The 21359-nt window shown below is 62.8% G+C and overlaps 3 protein-coding genes across 4 annotated transcripts in view; 1 reads left to right on the forward strand and 2 right to left on the reverse strand.

Moving 5' to 3' along the window:
* Positions 1-3231, forward strand: part of HADHA (hydroxyacyl-CoA dehydrogenase trifunctional multienzyme complex subunit alpha) — a 28512-nt gene extending 25281 nt beyond the window's left edge. Inside the window, exons 18-20 of the mRNA XM_066547672.1 lie at positions 141-255; positions 1062-1207; positions 2699-3231. Coding sequence (XP_066403769.1) covers positions 141-255; positions 1062-1207; positions 2699-2844 — 407 coding nt within the window. The 3' untranslated portion in view covers positions 2845-3231. The remainder of the gene's footprint in view (positions 1-140; positions 256-1061; positions 1208-2698) is intronic.
* Positions 3232-3862: 631 nt separating this feature from the next.
* GAREM2 (GRB2 associated regulator of MAPK1 subtype 2) lies at positions 3863-11744 on the reverse strand. 2 transcript variants are annotated; one of them, XM_066547673.1, is made up of 6 exons: positions 11580-11744; positions 9710-9850; positions 7698-7828; positions 5714-6817; positions 5058-5221; positions 3863-4971 (listed from the first exon to the last, which is right to left on the reverse strand). In XM_066547673.1, the coding sequence occupies exons 1-6, from the start codon at positions 11689-11691 to the stop codon at positions 4113-4115; spliced, it is 2511 nt and encodes an 836-aa protein (XP_066403770.1). In that variant the 5' UTR covers positions 11692-11744; the 3' UTR covers positions 3863-4112. The 2 variants fall into 2 exon arrangements, with proteins under 2 accessions (XP_066403770.1, XP_066403771.1); XM_066547674.1 differs by lacking the exon at positions 11580-11744 and adding an exon at positions 11291-11387.
* A 5560-nt stretch (positions 11745-17304) lies between these two features.
* The window catches only part of RAB10 (RAB10, member RAS oncogene family), a 49340-nt gene continuing 45285 nt past the window's right edge, over positions 17305-21359 (reverse strand). The window contains exons 5-6 of the mRNA XM_066547675.1: positions 20109-20210; positions 17305-17734 (exon numbers count right to left, since the gene is read on the reverse strand). Of these exons, the coding sequence (XP_066403772.1) occupies positions 17651-17734; positions 20109-20210 (186 nt within the window). The 3' untranslated portion in view covers positions 17305-17650. The remainder of the gene's footprint in view (positions 17735-20108; positions 20211-21359) is intronic.

Below are 21359 nucleotides of genomic sequence, written 5' to 3' on the forward strand. Positions count from 1 at the left end.
GTGGCCCTGCTGAGGCAGCAGGTCTGGGCTCTGAGGTGCAGAGTGCTGGCAGCAGGAACAGCAGGCACAGAACAAGATCCAAGGTGGCAGGAGGAAGCAGGACACGTGCAGGAGCTGATTGTGTGCTGTGATCCCCGCAGGTCGCAAGGCAGGGAAAGGCTTCTACGTGTACCAGGAGGGAGTGAAGAACAGGAGTGTGAATTCTGGCATGGATGAGATCTTGGAAAAGTTCAGAGTGCCAGCAAATCCTGATGTGTGAGTACCCGTGTGTGAGGGCAGGCTGGGGCTGGCTCCTGCCCTGGCCAGTTCCTTGTGCTCTGAGGTGGCATTGAGGAACATGGTGCTCCAGGGCTGGAGCCCCTCTGCCATGGAGCCAGGCTGGGAGAGCTGGGGGTGCTCACCTGGAGAGGAGAAGGATCCAGGGAGAGCTCAGAGCCCATGGCAAGGCCTGAAGGGGCTCCAGGAGAGCTGCAGAGGGACTGGGGACAAGGCCTGGAGGGACAGGAGCCAGGGAATGGATGCCAGTGCCAGAGGGCAGGGCTGGATGGGATCTTGGGAATTGGGAATTGTGCCCTGGCAGGGTGGGCAGGCCCTGGCACAGGGTGCCCAGAGCAGCTGTGGCTGCCCCTGGATCCCCTGGAAGATCCCTGGGGTTTGGAGCATCCTGAGATAGTGGAAGGTGTCCCTGTCCATGACAGGGGTGGCACTGGGTGGGCTGAGGTCCCTTCCAGCCCAAACCATTCTGTGATTCCATGTCATTGCTGAACACAGAGGCTGATAAAGCCCTTGCTTTGATTCCAAATCCATCTGTACACAGCCCTGAGTGCCATGCTCCAGGAAACCCTGCTTGGGCACCGAGGTTGCACTAGGGGAGCCCCAATGGTCCCTTCCAAGCTCAGCCATTCCCTGGTTCTTAGTGCCTGCTTCAGGACACTCCCAGAGCTTAGCCCTGATCCTCACATGGACTGGGACACCCCCAGGGAGGTCATTCCCACCCCTGGCCTGGCTCTGTGTCCCACCTGTGTGCTGTCCCTGCCCAGCTCACAGCCTCTGTCCCACAGCTGCTCCGACGAGGACATCCAGATGCGCCTGGTGACGCGATTTGTCAACGAGGCCGCCATGTGCCTGCAGGAGGGCATCCTCAGCAACCCCGTGGAGGGGGACATCGGCGCTGTCTTCGGCCTGGGCTTCCCCCCCTGCCTGGGAGGTGAGTGCTCTGAGCTGAGCTTTGGGCTCCAAAGCTCCCCGTGGGCTGCAGCCATCGTGGCAAGGCCAGGTTTGAGCTGCAGCCTGAGGAAATGCCTCAGGCTGCATCAGGGAGGGTGTAGGGTGGATATTGGGAATAATTCCAGGCTGTCCAGCCCTGGCACAGCTGTGCAGAGCAGTGGTGGACTCCCCATGCCCAGAGGGATTTAAAAGCCTTGTGCATGTGGCCCTTGGGGACATGGGGTAGTGGCAGTCTTGGCACTCCTGAGGAATGTTTGGAGTCAATAGTCTCAAGAGCTTTTCCACCCTGAATAATTCCATGACTCTGATGCTGTTTCTTGACACTGCTGCTGGAGTTCACCAAGGGCTCTTGGACCTGCGGTGGTGCTTCTGCCACATGCCCGGTGCTTTCCCTCCTTGAGCCATGTTCCGACTGGGGGAGCAGCCCCAAGGGACTTCTTACAAAGGCCTGAGGGAAAGGACAGTGGGGAGTGGCTTCTCATGGTTGGACAGGATATTGGGAAGGGATTCTTCCCTGAGAGGGTGGGCAGGCCCTGGCACAGGTGCCCAGAGCAGCTGGGGCTGCCCCTGGATCCCTGGCAGTGCCCAAGGTCAGGCTGGACACTGGGGCTTGGAGCACCCTGGGGTACTGGGAGGGGGTGAGACTTGGCAGGGTGGGAATGGATGGGATTTGAGATCCCTTCCCACCAAAACCATCCATGATTCTGTGATTATCCATGTCCCAGCTTGTCCCCAGCCCTCCCCAGCTCAGCTGAGCAGGGAGCAGAGTCCCTGATGAGAGACTGGGGGGTCTCTTGTGGAGAAGGATGAATGGGACAAAGCCATTGCTTCTGGGGGCTGGGACCCTTCCAGGCACCTTGGTGCTTCTACTTCCCTGTCCCAGCAGTGTGTCCCTGTCCCTGCCATGTCCCTGTCTCTGCTGTGTGTCCCTGTCACAGCCATGTCCCTGTCCCAGCAGTGTGTCCCTGTCCCTGCCACGTCCCTGTCCCTGCCACGTCCCTGTCCCTGCCACGTCCCTGTCCCTGCTGTGTCCCTCTTACACCCATGTCCTTGTCCCAGCAGTGTCCCTGTCCCAGCCATGTCCCATCCCAGTTGTGTCCTTGTCCCCACCGTGTCCATGTCCCCGCCGTGTGTTCCTGTCCCAGCCGTGTGTCCTTGTCCCTGCCCTGTCCCTGTCCCTGCCATGTCCCTGTCACAGCTGTATCTGTGTCCCTGCCATGTCCCTGTCACAGCTCTGACCCCGCCATGTCCCTGTCCTAGCCATATCCCTGTCCCTGCATGTCCCTGTCCCTGCCATGTCCCTGTCCCTGCCATGTCCCTGTCCCAGCCCTGTCCCCGCCATATCCCTGTCCCTGTCCCTGCCATGTCCCTGTCCCTGCCATGTCCCTGTCCCAGCCCTGTCCCCGCCATGCCCCTGTCCCCGCCATATCCCTGTCCCAGCCCTGTCCCTGCCATGTCCCTGTCCCCGCAGGTCCCTTCAGGTTCGCCGACTCCTACGGCGCCCGGCAGCTCGTGGACAAACTGCGCAAGTACGAGGCCGTGTACGGCAGCCAGTTCACACCGTGCCAGCTCCTGCTGGACCACGCCAACAGCCCCAGCAGGAAATTCCACCAGTGAGGTGGCCTGGTGACACCCCGACAGCTCCTCCAGCCGGGCCTCAGCTCCCCTCAACACCCCATTCTCCATAGGTTAATCTGCAAAGCTCCCGGGGGAGGAAGGGAAGAAAGGAAGGAAGGAAGGAAAAAAAGAAGAAAGGAAGGAGGGGGGCAGGAGGCTGCCTCATGGCTTGTAGTCATTTCAAGTGCCTTACCAGCCACTGTGTGTTGGGTACATCCGTCCCGGGCCAGCCTGGGCCTGGGGGCTCCGTGCTGGGGGAGGGAATTCCTGCTGCCTTTGCCTCCAGAGCTCCCAGCCTGGCCAGTAGCATCCAGCTTGTGGCTGGAGCCAAGGCCTTGCCTTTCCATCAACATCCACCAAAATAAAGCCCCATCTCCTGGGTTTGGACTCCTGCTTCTCCTTCCATCTCCCTGAGGGAACGGCTTGAGTGGGGATTGACTGCTTCAGGCAGTGCCTTGGGCTCCTGTCCGTGGTGCAGTGGGGCCATGGAGGGGCAGGATGGCAGCGGTGCAGGACAAAGCAGTGTCACCTCTGCCGTTACTCAGGACTTGTGAGGAGCCTCCAGCTCTCTCTGCCACGGGGGTGATCCTGGCAGGTGATCTGGCAGATGGACCTGCCTGTAATTGCAGATGGAGCAGCCAAAGGCCAGAGGGCCCCCCCGTGGGGAGAGATCAAGTTAAGCTAAAAGGCTTTAAATCTCTGGGCACCTGTCACTGGGCTGGCCCCCCCTCCCTGGCTTCCTTTCCAGCTTCCTGCCGTTTTCCTGCTCCCTGGCAGGCCTTGGGCCATGGCTGAACCCTGCTGCTTTTCATGTCACCTCTCCCTGTCTTTCAAAGCTCCCAGACCAGAATTGGGCCAAGACATCATCTCATCTGCCTCTGCTGAGTGCTGGGGGAGGCACGGGGCTGGTAATCCCTCCCCAAGGGATGGGAAGGATCTGCAGGGAGGGGAGAGAGCCCTCAGAGCATCAATCCTCCCCCCTTCCCCTCCTCCCCAAGCAAGGGCCTTCTCTGGGGGCTCATTACTCTCCCGTACATTTATTATGCTAATCCACAAGGATTAAGTTAAACCAGTCGACGCAAAATCCAGTGTTTTTCCAGCCCTTTAGGGCCAAAATTACTGTCCAGTGTTAAAAGGGGAATTGGAGAGGGCTGGGCAATGGGAGAGGAGAACCTGCAGCATCAGAGAGGGACGGGAGCGGGGCCACCCAGAGCCGTGCTCCGGGTGACTTGGGGACCCTCCCCGTGCAGGGGGTCCCCGGCGTGGCACTAGATCTTGGGGCGCCAGCCCTTGATGAACTGCATGATCTTCTTCACCTGGAGCTTGGTGAGGCGGAAATCGTCGGCCAGGATCTCCTCGCTGAGCTGCACGAAGATGCTGCCGTCGATCCTCTCGCGGGCGAAGAAGCTCACGACGTCCTCGGAGAGGCCGATGAAGCGCAGGCACTTGGACACCTCCTCCAGCGACAGCGCCGACAGGTCGGCGGGGGGCAGCCAGGCCGGGCCGTCCCCGCTGGGCCGGGGGGCGGCCGCCGGGGCTGCCCCGTCGCCCCTCGCCGCCGGCGGCACCTCGATCACCCCCTGGGCCAGGTACAGGCGGGTGACGCCCTCGGCCCCGCGCAGGACGGCGGGGGACAGCGGGGCCGCCCCCCGGATGACGATGCCGTCCCCGTCCAAGCCCTTGGGGGGCCGAGGAGGGGCCGCCGGCTCCTCGGCGGGGGCGAAGGGCTCCGGCGAGGAGGAGGAGGAGGAGGGAGCGGCCGGGGCCGAAGGCGCCGCTTTGGACCACTCGGGACTCTCCGGCCACTCTGCCGGGCCGGCGAAGGGGTTGAGCGCCCCGAAGGGGGCAAAGCGCTTCTGGGGGTGCGGGGGCTTGAGGCGGGGGCAGCTGCGGAAGGGCTTCAGGGGGGGCTCGGTCCCCAGCAGCGGCGTGGAGCAGCCGCTGCCCGCCCCGGCGCCCGGCTCGGGGAACGCCCAGGGGTCGGACCAGGAGCTGGGCGCGGGCTGGGCCGGGGGCAGCGGCCGCCCGGGGGGCTCGGCAGCCTTGCAGTCGGCCCAGGTGCAGGGGTAGCAGTACAGCGAGTACGCGTCCGGAGAGGGCGAGGCGCTGCCGCTGCGCGGGGCCGACCTGCCGGGGCGAGGCCAGTGTCACCGTCACCCCATGGTTCCAGGTACCCCCCACCCACCGTCCCCGGTGTCCCCGGAGCCACTCACCCGTCGTGGAGCCCCGAGGAGTAGTAGGAGAGGCTGGGGCTGGGCGAGGGCGCGGGTGCCAGCTTCGGGCAGCGCAGGGGGCCCGGGGGGCTGCAGGGCGCCGGGGGGCGGCTGCCCCGGGGCGGCACCGGGGGCGCGTTCAGCAGCCGGCACTCCTCCTTCACCTGGAACGGGGCAGCGCCGTCAGGGCCCCGGGGGGACCCGGGGATCCCCGCGGCTGGACGGGGTGATGGGGGCTCGGGGACAGCCGCTCCTGCCCGGCCGCAAAGCTCTGGGTGCAGCTGGGGACACTTGGGGCCCTCCTAGCCCGTGGTGCGAGGAGATCAAAATATTGGGGTGCCCCGTGGTGAAGGGGAGGCTGAAATTTGTATAGGGAAGGCCAGAGGATCGGGTACCCCACGGTTCCGGGCAGCCCAAGAGGTACCCGATGGTGCAGAGAGCCCTGGGGTGCCTCGGAATGAGGATCGGTGGTGGGCAGCCCTGGGGACCCGAGGTCTGAAGATTTGGGTGACCAAGCAGAGCTGGGGAGGCACCCCAGGGCCAGGGGGCAGGGAGGGGGTCGGGCTGCTCTGCCATGGCGCTGGCCTTGCCACGGATGGGCTGACAGGACCCCGGCGATGCTTTCCCCATCCCTGGGGACGGGAGCGGGCTCTTACCGCCTCCGATTTGGGTGGCACCGGGGGCGGGGTGTCCCCGCGGGGCTCGTCCCCGGGGCGGTGCGGGGAGCCCAGCGGGGTGACAGCCCCGAAGGAGACGAGGTCGGGCCGGCCGCCGCTGCTGCCCAGCTCGCAGCAGCCCTCCGGGCTGGGATTGCTCCACAGCTCCTCGTAGGGAATCTCCAGCGGCTCCTGAGTCCTGAACTCGGGCTCGGCCCAGTCGGGCGTCATGTACTCCCGCTCGGGCTCGGGGAAGTCGGGCAGCGGCGGGCGCGGGGTGCCCCCGCCGAGGCCCCGCGGTCCCTGGCAGCGGGCGGGGGGCTCCCGGGGACCCCCGGAGCCGCAGGCGCAGAGCGAGAGGCGCTGCAGGGGCTGGCTGAGCTCCTCGCGGCCGCAGGCGGGCAGGCAGAGCCGCAGGCGCCGCGGGCTCGCGCATTCCTCCAGCAAGTCCGGCTTGGCCTCCCGCACGGCCCGCGAGTACTCGTCGGGGTTGAAGCGGTCGTGGCAATACGCGGCGCTGTCCCGCAGCAGCTTCTCCAGCTGCGGGTCCCCGGCCAGCAGCCCCTCGGGCAGCTGGAAGCGGGGCATGTCGGTGAGCAGCAGGAAATGGAAAGGCACCAGCTCCTCCCGGCGCAGGATGCAGCACAGCACCACCGTCTTGGAGATGATGCTGACCAGCTTGTAGCAGTGGCCCTCTCGGATGGCGTGCAGGTCGTAGGGGTTGCGGGCGGGCCGGCTGGGCACGGCCACGTTGACGGGCAGCCGCACCTTCTCGATGATGCTGCGGATGGTGTGCTCGCCCTCCTGCAGGCGCAGCTCCAGCGGGCTGCGGGTGCTGAAGCGGCCCTTGCACTGGAAGGGCAGGCTCAGGCTCTCGTTGGTGCGGTGGTTCATGCAGATCAGACACGGCATCTTGCCCTTCACCTGCCGCGCCCCCGCCGGCGCCGCCTTGCCCAGCTTGCGCAGGAGGGTGTTGAAACGCGACTTCTCCTTCACCGTCTTGGCGCACAGGATCTCCGCTTGCCCCATCAGCGTCAGCTCGTCCCCCGCGTTCAGCGTGAAGTTGTAAACCTCGCTGTCCTCGCTGAACTCCCCCGACACCACCTGCCCGCGACAGCCCCAACATGGCACCCGCTGCCCTGCCCTGCGCCCCCGACACCCCAACACCACCTCTGATGTCCTACCAGCATCCCTGCCATCCCACCACCACCTCTGATGTCCTACCAGCATCCCTGCCATCCCACCACCATCCCCTAATGTCCCATCACCATCCCTGCCATCCCACCACCACCCTCTGATGTCCCATCACCATCCCTGCCATCCCACCACCACCCTCTGATGTCCTACCAGCATCCCTGAAATTCCACCACCATCTCCTGACATCATCCTACCATTATTCCTTATCCCACCACCATCCCCTGATGTCCCACCACCATCCTTGAAATTCCACCACCATCCTTGAAATTCCACCACCATTCCCTGATGTTCCACCACCATTCCCTGATGTTCCACCACCATTCCCTGATGTCCCACAACCATCCCTGACATCCCACTGCCATCCTGGACATCCCACCACCATCCCCCAATATCACCCCACCATTATTCCTGATGCTCCAACACCATCTCAAAGTCCCACCACCACCATCCCTGATGCTCCACCACCACTCCCTGCTGTCCCACTGTCCTCTCCTGATGTCCCAGCCCTGTCCCCTGCTTTTCCCTCCTTTATTTCCCCCACCCTGCAGTGCTGTCCAACCAATTCCCCCAGTATCCCACCACTCACCCCTGCTGTCCCACCCCACCCTTCACTGTCCCACCATCCTGTCCTGATGTCCCACCACCCCCCAAAGTCCCTGTCCCCTCACCCCCGCTCCCCTCCTGCCCCACCGCTGTCCTCGGTGTCCCCTCCCACCCCACCGCCTCTCCCTGCTGTGCCACCAGTGTCCCCTGCTGGCCCAGCCCCGTCCCCTGCTGTCCCCAGGACCTTCACGCTGAAGGTGATGGCCTCCATGACGAAGATGCGGTCTGGGAAGATGCTGGCCACCTCCTCCACGCTGTTGAAATACTGCACAGGCTCGCGGAGGTCCCGGTCCTGGTCCAGCAGCTTGAACTTCCCTGCGGGGACCCCCGAGGTGAGAGGGGCCCAGCTCCTCCCAGGGACCCGCTGTCACCCCCCTGGGGTCACCTTCATGGGGGACAGGCACCCCTGAGGCACCCTGGGGTCCCCACCACAGCTTTGGGGACATTCCTGGGGGCTTTGCCAGTGGCCAAGTGCTGCAAGGGGACCCCAGAGCAGCCCCTGGGGGGTTTCTGGGTGGGAAAAGGCATGGGGTACATGGAATGCACCCCCAAAAGTGTTCCTGGGAGTGCCCAGAGCGGCCCAAATTGCCAGGGGTGCCCACTGCCCCCCAAAATCCCATCCCAGCCATGCCAGGGCACAGTGACCCCACAGCTCAGGTGGGAGAGACACCGGGAAGGGAACCGGGAACGGGGAAAGGCGGGAAAGGGAGTGGGGAAGGGCGGGAAAGGGGAAAGACAGGGATAGGAATGGGGAAAGGCAGAAACGGGAATGGGAATGGGCAGGAACGTGGAAAGACAGGGACGGGAACGGGGGAAGGCAGGAATGGGAATAGAGAAAGGTAGGAACAGGAACGGGAATGGGGAAAGGCAGGAACAGGAGTGGGGAAAGGCAGGAACGGGGAAAGGCAGGAATGGGAACGGGAATGGGCAGGAACGGGAACGGGAATGGGAAAGGGCAGGAACGAGAATGGGAAAGGGCAGGAACGAGAACGGGAATGCGCAGGAACGGGAACGGGAATGGGCAGGAACGAGAATGGGAAAGGGCAGGAACGGGAGCGGGAATGGGCAAGAACGAGAATGGGAAAGGGCAGGAACGGGAGCGGGAATGGGCAGGAACGGGAACGGGAATGGGCAGGAACGGGAACGGGAATGGGAATGCGCAGGAACGGGAGCGGGAATGCGCAGGAACGGGAGCGGGGCAGCTGCAGCCCCAGCACAGCCGCCTCCACCGGCACCGGCTGCCGGGCACGGACCTGAGGCGAATATTAATTATAAATCCCCGCCCGCCCGGCCGGCGGAGCTGGGACACCAGAGCTCCTCGCTTGGCTCGGGGGCACCCGAGGCTGGAGCCGGCTCAGCCCCGCATCCCGGGGCAGCGGGGCCACGGCCGAGCCCCGAACGCTGTTAACAACAGCCCAGCGCCCTGCAGCCCCCGTGGGACGGGTGATTAACCCCTCCCCCGCTCCATTTCCCATTATTTATTTATTAGCAGGACTCATTACCGCCGTGGAGCACTTAGAGGGGTCATTAAGGCTCTGGCGGCTGCCGGCAGAGGCAGCTCAGCACCTTCGTCTGCGCTGCCGGCCCCAACCCGGCCCCATCCTCATCCTCATGCCAGCCCAGCTCCTCCCCAGCCCAGCCTCATCACTCTCCCTGTCCCCATCCCTTCCTCATCCCATCCCAGCTCATCCCTGTCCCTTTTCCCCATCCCATCCTCGTCTCTCTCCCATTTCCATCTCTATCCCATCCTACCCCATCCTCATCCCTGTCCTTGTCTGCATCCCATCCCATCCCATCCCATCCCATCCCATCCCATCCCATCCCATCCCATCCCATCCCATCCCATCCCATCCCATCCCATGGATCCCATCCCATCCCATGGATCCCATCCCATCCCATCCCATCCCATCCCATCCCATCCCATCCCATGGATCCCATCCCATCCCATCCCATCCCATCCCATCCCATCCCATCCCATCCCATCCCATCCCATCCCATCCCAATCCCCATCCTTGCCCCTCTGCAGCTCTGCCAGGGGTGGGGGCAGCCCCCAAACCAGAGCATCCCCTACCCCAAACTGGACCCTACTGGAGCAGCCCCAGCGGGCAGAGGGAGGGCAGGGGGGGCAGCTCCCGGCTCCGCTGGCCCAGGGCCACCATTCCCGTTGTCACCATTGTCCCCACCCGCCCCCCCCACCTGGGTACTGGAGCGGGATGTCGATTTTGGGCCCGATGACGTAGTGTCCCTCCTCCAGGCTGTGCGCTGTCACCGTCGTCCACTGCCGGCACGAGTGGACCAGGAGCACGTCCTGGGCTGTCACCCCCTCCACGCGCTCACCTGCGGGGGGACAGGGCTGTCACCACCGCCACCCCCCCTGCCCCGCCCCGCCCCGCCCCCCGGCGCCGCTGGACGGACAGACGGACGGACGGACGGACGGAGCGAGGGATGAGCAGGTGCCGCTGCCAAGAGCCGCCAGTTGCCCAGGAAACAATTTCTTTGTGCCCCCTGAAAAGCTGCAGCCGCCGCAAACAAGAAGTTTATTGAGCGCGGGCCCCCCCGGGAGCCCTCCAGAACCGCGGCACCCCCGACAGCCCCCGGCACCCCCGACACCCCCCGGGCACCTCCGACACCCCCGGCACCTCTGAACCCCCCCAGGCACCCCCGACACCCCCCGGGCACCCCCGACACCCCCCGGCACCCCCGACATCCCCCGGCACCTCTGAACCCCCCCAGGCACCCCCGACACCCCCCGGGCACTCCCTGCAGGCGGGATGGGCCCTGCTCTGGAGGGGACACGGCCAGGCTGGGGGTCCCCTGCACCCCCTGCTCCCCACAGCCCCACAAGCACCTCATCCCCTGCTCCCCACATCCCCACAGCCCCACATCCCCACATCTCCTGCTCCCCACACCCTCACAGCCCCTACTCCCCACGGCCCCACATCCCCACAGCCCCAAATCCCCTGCTCCCCACAGACCTTGCACCCCAAACCCCCACATCCCCTGCTCCCCACACCCCTACACCCCTACAGCCCCTGCTCCCCACATCTCCTGCTCCCCACATCCCCCCAGCCCCACATCCCCCTCTCCCCACTCTGCCTGGGTTTGGGGGGTCCCAGCCAGGCCCCCCCAGCCAGGCCGTGTCCCAGGGAGGGTGGGGAGGGGACACGGTGGCTCCCAGCCCCTGCCAGCACCTCCCGAGCGTCACCCGGCAAGGGTGACAGTGGGGAAACTTCTGGGCCATGGCTGGGGGGACCCGGGCCCCACAATTTCCCACCTCACAGCCCCAAGGGGCAGCCCCGGCCCCCCCACCCGAAAGGACCCGACCCGAGCAGCCCCGGAGCCGGGACAGCAGCTGGGGCTCACCTGGCCCCAGCCTTCCTCCCTCCCTCCCTCCTCCTCCTCAGCACTCCAGGCTCCTTCCTTCTCCCGTCTTTCTCCTCCTCATCCCTTCAGCCTCTTCCAGCCTACTCTTCATCCCTCCAGCCTTCCTCTCTCTCTCCACCTCCTCCTCACTCCTCCAGTCGCCACTCTCTCCTCACTTCCCCATCTTTCCTATCTTCCTCTTCATCCCTCCACTCTCCATCCCTTCCTCCGAGCCTTCCTCCCTTCCTCCTCCTCACTCTCAAGCCTTCCTCACTTCCCCAGCCCTCTACCCTCCACCGCTCCCTGCTCCTCATCGCTCCACTCTCCCTCCCTCCTCTTCGTCTCCCCAGACTTCCTCCCTCCCTCCCTCTTCCCCTTCGTCCTTCGTCTCTCCCTTTCCCTCATCACTCCAACCTCCCTCCCTCCTCGTCCTCACTCTCCAGCCTTCCTCCCTCCCTCCCCATCCCTCCGCCTTCCACCCCTCCCTCCTCCTCATCACTCCATCCTTTCTCCCTCCTCCTCCTCCTCACTCCAGCCTCACTCTCCGTCCCTCCATCCTCCCTCCCTCCCCTGGTCCCCCCAGCCTTCCTCCCACCCTCCTCCTCCTCCCCATCACTCCAACCTCCCTCCCTCCTCCTCCTCCTCCTCCTTCTCGTCCCTCCAGACTTCACCCCCCGCTCGTGTCCTCCCCCGCCGGGCTCACCCTGCCCGAGGCAGACGAGGGTGGGCAGGCGGCACTGGCTGACGATGGCGTCGAGGGGCAGCGCCGCGGGGCTCCAGCGGAGCCGGGCCAGCCCCGCCGCGAGCTTCTCCATCGCATCGCGGCTCAGGCCGGCCCCGGGCCGGGCTCCATCGCCGCCGCCGCCGGGCCGGGGCCGGGGCGGGGGGCGGGGGGCGGCGGGAGCGGGGCAGGAGGAGCCGCCCCCCGCCCGCCCCCGGCCCCTCCTGCCCGCCCGCCCCGGCAGGCGGAACCCCCCCGGCGGGGGCGGGGGAGGCGGCGGCGGGCGGGGACCCCCGTGCGGGGCACCCCCTTGGGACTGGGCACCCCCTCAGCACCGGGGACCCCCTCGGCACCGGGCACCCCATCAGGACCGGGCACTCCCTCAGGACTGGGCACCCCCTCAGGACCGGGCACCCCCTTGGGACTGGGCACCCCCTCAGCACCGGGGACCCCCTCGGCACCGGGCACCCCATCAGGACCGGGCACTCCCTCAGGACTGGGCACCCCCTTGGGACTGGGCACCCCATCAGGACCGGGCACCCCCCCGGGCCGGGCACTCCCCTGGGACCGGGCACCCCCTCAGCACCGGGCACCCCCTCAGCACCGGGCACCCCCTCAGGACCGGGCACCCCCTCAGCACCGGGCACCCCCCCGGGCCGGGCATCGCCCCCCGTGCCGCGCATCCCCCGGCGGGGCCGCTCCGGGGCTGTCCCGGGCGGGTCGCGCTGCCCCGCGGGGTTGGGGGGCGGCTCCGCCCGCGCTCTCGGGCTCCGGGGGCTCAGCCCCGGCTCGCCCCGGGGTCCCGGGGGTTCGGCTCCCTCCGGCCGCCGAGGGAACGGGCGGGGGGCGCCGCGGGGACCCTCCCCCGTCCCGTCCCGTCCCGTCCCGCTGGCTGGAGGCGCGGAGTCGCCGGGAGCTGCCGGGGGGTCCCAAGCGAGGGCGGCGGGGAGCACAAGGGACCGGTGGGGGGGACCGGGGGGACCCCGATGCTGCCCCACACCCCGATGTCCCCGCCGGGACCCCGCGGCCCGGCTCTGCCGCACGGACGCGGAGCACAAATGGGACCGGGAGAGGGGGACGGGGACATCACAGTCAGCGGGGACCCTCGGCAGCGACATCAGCGTCGCCCCGAGCGGGGACTCCGCACCCTGCGGGGGACACCGGACCCGGTGGGTCCCCGCACCCTCGGTCACTCAGCCCCGGGGGGGAAGCCCCGGTCCCGCTCTGCAGCGTCTGGTCCGGATCCCCCTCCCCGGTCCTTTGCCGGCTGCATTCCCACTCCGCTGGAGACTGGGCTGAGGAGGATGAGGGAGTGGAGGAAGCAGCAGGTGCCCGGCCCTGGGGACGTGTCACTGTGTGCTGTCCTCTGCCCCCGTCACTGTCCCCGGGCCAAGCACAAGGGGAGGCTGCTGGGCGGAGCAGGGATGGGATGGGATGGGATGGGATGGGATGGGATGGGATGGGATGGGATGGGATGGGATGGGATGGGATGGGATGGGATGGGATGGGATGGGATGGGATGGGATGGGATGGAACAGAGGTGGAACAGTGAGAAGGGTGAAGCAGGAGAAGGGAAGGAGCAGGGATGGAGAAGGAACAGGGAAAACGATGGAGCAGCTGTAGGGAAGGAGCAAGGATGGGAAAGGAGCAGGGAAAGGGAGGGAACAGCTGTAGGAAAGGAGAGGGGACAGGGAAGGGCGCGTATGGAACAGAGCCAGGATGGGGATGGAGCCAGGATGGCGGAGCTGGGATGGCGGAGCTGGGATGGGGACAGAAAGAAGGATGCAGCAGCAGCAGGAGGAGGAGGAGGAGGATGGGGAAAGACCCAAGGCTCAGTGCCGGGGGTGACACGGACAAACGGGACACTGGGATGGCGTCCGTGTGGGGAAGGTCCCTGCCAGGCCCCCCCTCCCCGAGACTCCCTGGGAGTTTCCCCCCAAATCCCGCACCCATGGGTGGCTGTGGGGGCTCTCCCACGCCCTGAGCCCCCGGGATGGGGAGGATTTGGGATCGCTGAGCTGCTCCCCACGGCCTCGCCCCTGCCAGGGACGGCCGGGCCCCGCGGCCATGACACAGTCCCGGCTTTATTCCCAGCAGCGGCACAAAAAAACCACCAGCCTCTGCCGGATCCCGGCGCCATGGGAACGGGGACACCATGGCAGCGGGGACACCGCGGCACGGGGACACCATGGCAGCAGGGACACTGTGGGAACAGGGACACTGTAGGGACAGGGACACTGTGGCAGTGGGGACACTGTGGGAACAGGGACACTGTGGCAATGGGAACAGGGACACTGTAGGGACAGGGACACTATGGCAGTGGGGACACTGTGGCAGCAGGGACACTGTGGCATTGGGGACACTGTGGCATTGGGGACACTGTGGGAACAGGGACACTGTAGGAACAGGGACACTGTAGGAACAGGGACACTATGGCAGTGGGGACACTGTGGCATTGGGGACACTGTGGGAACAGGGACACTGTAGGAACAGGGACACTGTAGGGACAGGGACACTATGGCAGTGGGGACACTGTGGGAACAGGGACACTGTGACATGGGGACACTGTTGCAGTGGGTACACTGTAGGAACAGGGACACTGTGGGAACAGGGACACTGTGGCAGCGGGGACATCATGGCAGCAGGGACATTGTGGGAACAGGGACACTGTGGCACTGGGGACACTGTAGGACCAGGGACACCGTGGCAGTGGGAGGGCAGCAGCAGCAATGGGTCCCCTGCTGTCCCTGGGATGGTCCCTCACTGGGCTTTGCTGGAGGGGACATCCCTGGCCCCAGAGGCTGGCAGAGGGGACAGGGTGGGGAAGGACAGTGGCACAGCAGTGGGGGCTCTTGGAGAGCTGGAACAGCCACCCCTGATTCCCACCCGAGGCAGGGGGTGCAGAACATGAGGTGCAGAACATGGGGTGGAACAGCTGCCTCCCAAAAAACACCCCAAGTCTCTCCCCAGCAGGGTCCCAGAGGAGACCCCACACCCCCAAGCTGGTGTCCCCCCCTCAAGGGGCTCCACGTCGGGATGGGGCAGCCTCGGACCCCCAGCATCCTGCCCCGGGCAAACGCCACCGGCAGCTTTGGGCAAGGCAGCAGGAACAGCTCCACCCGCAGGCAAAGCAGCCCTGAGAGTCTGGGGGGACTCATCCCACCTCCTCCAGGGCTGGGCTCACTCCCAGCGGAGCCAGAGGGGATTCAAGGCGCCCAGGAAGTCACCAGTGCAAGTTTATAAAAGCTTTTATTTGCTCTTGGTACGACCAAGAATGGGACAGTGATCTTTTATACAATTTGATACAGTAAGTGGTACAAAAGAATGTGTTTTAAATAAAAAGCCAGAGTGGAGTAGCAAAAATATTAAAAGATTAAGTAAAAAATTGTCGGCATGGGAATTAATCCAAGACCTTGATGCTGTTTTATTCCACCGTCCGAGGGCACGAAGCGCCGCGGAGACCCCGGCGCGTGACACGGCCGTGGGACAGAGCCAAGCTCGGGTTTGGTTTAGCAGGACCGATTTCATCGTTTAACGCTTTTTTGGTGACAAAAGGGCAGCGCTGAGCTCCCTCCGCGGGCGGGGCCGGGGGCACGGAGGGGCTGCTGACACCTCCCGCTGCCCTTCTCTACTCCACAGGGCTGGGCTGGGCTTCCAAGCAGAGCTTTCACAAGCAGTTAGTTTAGAACTAGGCAGGGAGTTGAGATACCAGCAGACATCAAGTTACTGCAAACTCCTCCGACATGATGGTTATTATTAATATTATTATTATTATTATTTTTAGGGGGGTTTTTATCTGTTTCAGCATCGGCACCGACTCGTGCTGCTCCCTCCTCCCGGCCCGCCCCGGGTGCAGCTGGAGCTTGGACAGGAACAGAAATAGACCCGATAGAAACAGCTCAGTTTTACTGACGGCGAGGGACGAGGGGGCGGCGTTGGCAGCGAGTGGCACCAGCGAGTGGCCTGGGCTCCACCTGTGCCTGCAACGGGCACAGCGTCTACAAAGGGGGCACACACAGGGAGCAGAGCCCCTGCAGGCAAATAAAAAGCTCACGTTTAAAACAAGGATTATACAAAAAAAAAAAAAAACCCAAAAAAAAAACCAAACAAAAACCAAACGCCTTGATGTAGATTTCGCCATTTTTTCCCTTTTTGATCACGTTAGAAAGTGCAGATTTAGCCGAAAGTGGCCGGACTCTGTACAACGCTGAGCCCGAGCTCACCAGCCACTCGCCTGGGAAGGGTTAACACACACGGGGACAAAATGCCAAATACAGAGGGACAGGGAGACACCTCGGTGAGGAGCCGCTCCGGACCAGGAGTTCCGTGTTCAAACACCGTCATTTCATTAAAATTCACTCAGCGTTAGCGGCTGCGGCGAGGGCGGAGCGGAGCCAGTCCCGGTGCCAGTCCCGGTGCCAAGGCCGCGGCCGGAGCGAGGCACAGGCAGGGCCCAGGAGCCGAGCGGGGCTCGGTGTCCTCCCCGCCGGGACCGGGCTCGGGGCCGGGCTTGGAGCCGGGATTCACCGCCGGGGATCCGCGGCCGGGCATCCACCGCAGGGCGAGCGCTCGGCAGCGGCAGCGGCGGTGCCGGGCCCCGCCTGCGGCAGGACAGCGCCAGCAGGGCCGGTGACAGCGGCAGGAGCGGCAGGACAGGGCCAGCAGGGCCGGTGACAGCGGCAGGAGCTGCGGGGAGCGCTGGAACGGCCGCTCCATCCCGGGGGGAGCTGCCCCTGCCGGGATCCGGGGCGGGACTGGCCCGGCGCGGCCGGCGCGGACACTGGAAAGTGGAAAGTTTCCAGGGAGGTAATAAATTAAACTGCCCTCGGGCTGGTTTGTTTCCTTTCCTTTCCTTCTCTTTCCATCCAGTTCCGCTCGGCCTCGGGCCGGCCCCGCAGCCCTCGGGACAGAAGCTGGGAGCTCGTGTTAATGAACTGCTGTCAGTTTGGGGATCCATGTTATATTCATACACAGAAAGTAGACAACCACATCACCCTCCATAGAAACTAGTGCATGCAAATAACTCTTCCATATGGGGGAAAGGCCGGGGCTACGCGGGAGGAGGAGGAGGAGGAGGAGGAGGGAACCACTAGTGACGGACAGGCCTAGGGGGGTTAGTAGGAATCTCAACATTTTTACCTCGGAAGCTAAATCAGTGCTTTGTATTAAATTTTTGGCAAACACACCGCGTTGCCATCCTTTCCATTAACACATCACACCATGGAGAAATGCAAATCAAAGCAGCATGCAGGCAAAAAAAAAAAAAAAAAAGAAAAAAAAAAGAAAATAAAAGAAAAAAAAAAGAAAGGAAAGAGCGGCAAAGTGAGAAAAAAAAATGGCAGCAGGAAGAGTTGGGAACGGCGGGATTGGCAAGAGGAGACACAGCAGGTTACATGGAGTTTGCTTTTGTTTTGCACCACCCTTTGTCCTCGATGCATGACACCAACGTTACAGAAAGCAACCACTACAGAGGTCAGGACTCAATGGCACAGGGGGGATGGGATGTCTCCTGCACATGCTTCCACCAGAAAAGAGAAAAGAAAGTGAAAATAAAAGTTCCTTTTTCCACATAAGGCACAGGACAAAGAAACCCCACTCACGGACTCAAGGCGAAAATGAGTTTTTCCTGGCTCTTGCCTGATGCATCTAGAGAATATGGTGACTCAAGCACATGATCCATGACAGAAAATTCCACTGTTGTACAAAATCAATTGTTAATTCTAACCTTTATTCTTATACAATTTGCAGAAGAGAGTTGAGTATGATTGCTCTGGGGTTTAATGGCAGGAGGGACGGGACTATAATACAACCCAAATGTAGTGGTGAGCTGAGCAGGGACATGGAAATGAAGTCACGGAGATGAATTTCCTATACAATGTGTTGAGAAAACTGGAGTAGGCAAAGCTGTCCTAGCCAGAAAACCAAGGGGAGGCAGGAGCTCGTTAAGATGAGGAACAAAACCATTGGTTTCAGGTTAAAAAACGGGCAGAGTGGTTTGTTTTGCAGCGAGAAAAAAGGGGCGGTGGATGGCGATTGGTGAGAGAGGAGAAGGTTCAGCAGCACTTGCTCTTCCAGCCCGTCACCCCACTGCCACTGCTGATATCTACATTTTCACTGTTGGGCTCTTTTACAGGGGTCTGCAAGGAAACAAGTGAACACAGTTAGATGGCTCTGGAGATCCCCCAGGAAAACACCCAGAGCTGGGGGCTGGCATCGCCAGAGGGAACTGGGATCAGCTGTGCGCAAAGAGCTCCTCAGAAAGGCAGGGAATCCTCCCCCCACTCCAGCACAAATGTGAAAAACCAATTTAAGGGTTTTTTTCCCCTGTTGTTTGGTTTGTTTTAAATAAATGGAAAGCTGGGAAAAAACCCAGTGCTTGAAGTGGGACCACCCCAAAATCAACTGGAATTATTTTAGAGCCAACGCTGCGTTTGGTGGAGTAAGGAAATCCCAGCCTACAAACACCACAAGCTGAACTCAGATGATGTGAACTAATGACCTCCAAAACCCCCAGTTTTTATGGATAAGCTGGGCTTGTTCCCAGCCTCTGCTCCCTGCTCCTGGGACAGCAGCTCCCATGGAAGGACACTCAAGCTCCTCCTTGTCACAGGACAGAACTTGGTGACACCAAAGCCAAAGCCCCACTCCAGTGGGTTTGATCCAACACCAACATCTACTTCTAGCTGGCTGGAAAGGAACCTAAACCCTCACCACAATTCACTCTCCACATTCCTTTTTTAACTCTCTTTGTCACAGCCTTGCAGAAGAATCCCAGGAATAATGACAGAGGCCAAAAATGATTTAAGGGCCCAAAGGTTGGTATGGTTTGTAGCCTGACCTCCTGTTCACCAATGTTTTCACCCCATTTATCACACAAAGCTTGTCAGAAACTGATTAAGAAATGACTGAGGACTGCAGTGACAACTGGGTGACATTATCCACAGAATCATCACACAGGAGAGGGAGGAAGGCAGGGCTGAGACAGGCTTGGGATGGGGTTTATTCGTGTAGGAACAGGAAGAGGACAAGGAACAACAAGGGCCAGGGTTGGCCAGCCCACGTGTCTGGAGCTCTGGAGCTCCCATGAGCTGCTCCTAGGCAGGAATGTTCCAGCACAGGGGTTTCTGTATACACTGAGCCCACGGCCAGGGGAGCACATCCCACAGAAAAGGTCCCAGAGCCATGCAGGGATCCAGCCCAGCTCAGTCCTGAAACACCTCAGTGGCACCTGCAGGAAGCTGACAGAGGTCAGGGCCACAGGTACAGCAGCTCTGGGCACACAGGGATCTGCCACAGGCCATGGACACAAGCCAGGGGGGCAGCAGGGCCAGGGCAGTGCCCGTCCCCTGTGCTGGCACTGCTGGGGCACCTCCAGGGCTGGGGGCAGCTCTGGGCCCCTCCTGACACGAGAGACCTGCAGGGGCTGGAGCTGGGCAGGGAATGGAGCCCCAGGAGGGGCTGAGGGAGCTGGGCAGGGAATGGAGCCCCAGCAGGGGCTGAGGGAGCTGGGCAGGGAATGGAGCCCCAGCAGGGGCTGAGGGAGCTGGGCAGGGAATGGAGCCCCAGCAGGGGCTGAGGGAGCTGGGCAGGGAATGGAGCCCCAGCAGGGGCTGAGGGAGCTGGGCAGGGAATGGAGCCCCAGCAGGGGCTGAGGGAGCTGGGCAGGGAATGGAGCCCCAGCAGGGGCTGAGGGAGCTGGGCAGGGGCTCAGCCTGGAGCAAAGGAGGCTCAGGGGGCCCTTGTGGCTCTGCACAAGTCCCTGCCAGGAGGGCACAGCCAGGGGGGGTCAGGCTCTGCTCCCAGGGAACAGGGACAGGACAAGGGGAAATGGCCTCAGGCTGGGCCAGGAGGGTTTAGATTGGATATAGGGAACAATTTCTTGCTGGGAAAGCTGTCCATCCCTGGAGGGATTTCAAAGCCCTGTGGATGTGGCACTTGGGGACATGGATCAGTGGTGGCTCTGGCAGTGCTGGGGGATGATTTGACTTGGTGCTCTCAGGAAGCTTTTCCAGCCTCACTGATTCCATGGTTCATTGGTTCACTGCACCTCTCAGGAAGATGATGTGGGGCAGTGGAAGCCCCAAGGAAATGCCATGGCTGGGAGCACAGCTGGGAGTGGCAGAGCTCGTTCCTGCCCCACCCTCCACTCCTGAACTCTTCCCAAGAGCCCCTCAAGAGCTGTCAGTGCATGGACAGACACAGTGGCAGGAAAGGAGAATTCTCTCCACACCAGTGGAAACATTTCACTCCAGCACAAGCACAACAACCATGAGTGTAAGGGCCAAACAAACAGGAATTTCAGTTCCTTGGCTCTGATGGGTGTTACTCCCTGTAGGCAGGCCCCCTACAACAACAAAACATCAAACAAGCTACAGAAGTTCAGCCCTGCTCCTTCAGGGACTGCTTTGCCTCAGCACAGCAAAGTCCAAGTGCAACCATCCAGGTGAACATCACAACAGGAGAGCTGGAATCTCAGGGTATTTGTTCCAAAGGAATGCTGTGAGCACCTACCTTTCGAAGAATGTCTTCTGCTAATGTGAGGAATGCCTTCTCAATGTTTATATTTGCTTTTGCACTAGTTTCAAAAAACCTAATACCGTGCTCCCTGGCAATCTGCAGCAAACAGAGAGAGGGAGGTTAGAGAGGCTGGGGATGTTCCAGTGGTGCCACCACCACTTTGGGATCAGCAGCTTTTATAAAGCAGGGAATACTGGACTGGACATGAAGCCAGGGGTGCCAATGGCCCCTGGGCTGTGCCAGCTCTGGGGTGGCAGCAGGGCCAGGGCAGTGCCCATCCCCTGTGCTGGCACTGCTGGGGCACCTCCAGGGCTGGGGGCAGCTCTGGGCCCCTCCTGACACGAGAGACCTGCAGGGGCTGGAGCTGGGCAGGGAATGGAGCCCCAGCAGGGGCTGGAGCTGGGCAGGGAATGGAGCCCCAGGAGGGGCTGAGGGAGCTGGGCAGGGAATGGAGCCCCAGCAGGGGCTGAGGGAGCTGGGCAGGGAATGGAGCCCCAGCAGGGGCTGAGGGAGCTGGGCAGGGAATGGAGCCCCAGCAGGGGCTGAGGGAGCTGGGCAGGGAATGGAGCCCCAGCAGGGGCTGAGGGAGCTGGGCAGGGAATGGAGCCCCAGCAGGGGCTGAGGGAGCTGGGCAGGGGCTCAGCCTGGAGCAAAGGAGGCTCAGGGGGGCCCTTGTGGCTCTGCACAAGTCCCTGCCAGGAGGGCACAGCCAGGGGGGGTCGGGCTCTGCTCCCAGGGAACAGGGACAGGACAAGGGGAAATGGCCTCAGGCTGGGCCAGGGCAGGCTCAGGGTGGACACCAGCAGGAATTTCTGTATGGAAAGGGGGCTCAGGCCTTGGCAGGGGCTGCCCAGGGAGGTTTGGGGTGCCCATCCCTGCAGGTGTCACCTGGATGTGGCACTGAGTGCCCTGGGCTGGGGACAGGGTGGGCATTGGGCACAGCTGGGACTGGATGGGCTGGGAGGGATTTTCCAGTCTCAGGGATTCTGGAATTCTGTGTCTCCCTTCCAACTGGCACCAGCAGCACCAGCCAGGTAAGGTGGCTCAGAAGATTCCGAATGTCACAACTCAGAACAATTAAAATCTACTAAATAATCCCCAGTCTGTGTCTGGGCCTAAGAGGACAGACACCACACACTGTGACACTGTGAGGAACTTCAGGGATGTCTGGGAATTTTGAGTTCTCAAAAGAAGCAGAAACTGCAGCTGAGCTCACTCCATTCATGGCAGTTTTTGAGCAAACAT

This window comes from Molothrus aeneus, chromosome 3 (genome assembly GCF_037042795.1).
Source record: "Molothrus aeneus isolate 106 chromosome 3, BPBGC_Maene_1.0, whole genome shotgun sequence".
NCBI classification, from domain to species: Eukaryota; Metazoa; Chordata; class Aves; order Passeriformes; family Icteridae; genus Molothrus; species Molothrus aeneus.

Bases quoted from the DNA above. Each gene is read 5' to 3' on its own strand.
- GAREM2 (XM_066547673.1), bottom strand. From the start codon at position 11,691: ATGGAGAAGCTCGCGGCGGGGCTGGCCCGGCTCCGCTGGAGCCCCGCG. The intron at 6,818-7,697 runs GTCCTGGGGACA...TGTCGCGGGCAG, and splicing joins CCATCACCTTCAGCGTGAAG to GTGGTGTCGGGGGAGTTCAG. The intron at 5,222-5,713 runs GTAAGAGCCCGC...GCCCCGTTCCAG, and splicing joins TGCCACCCAAATCGGAGGCG to GTGAAGGAGGAGTGCCGGCT.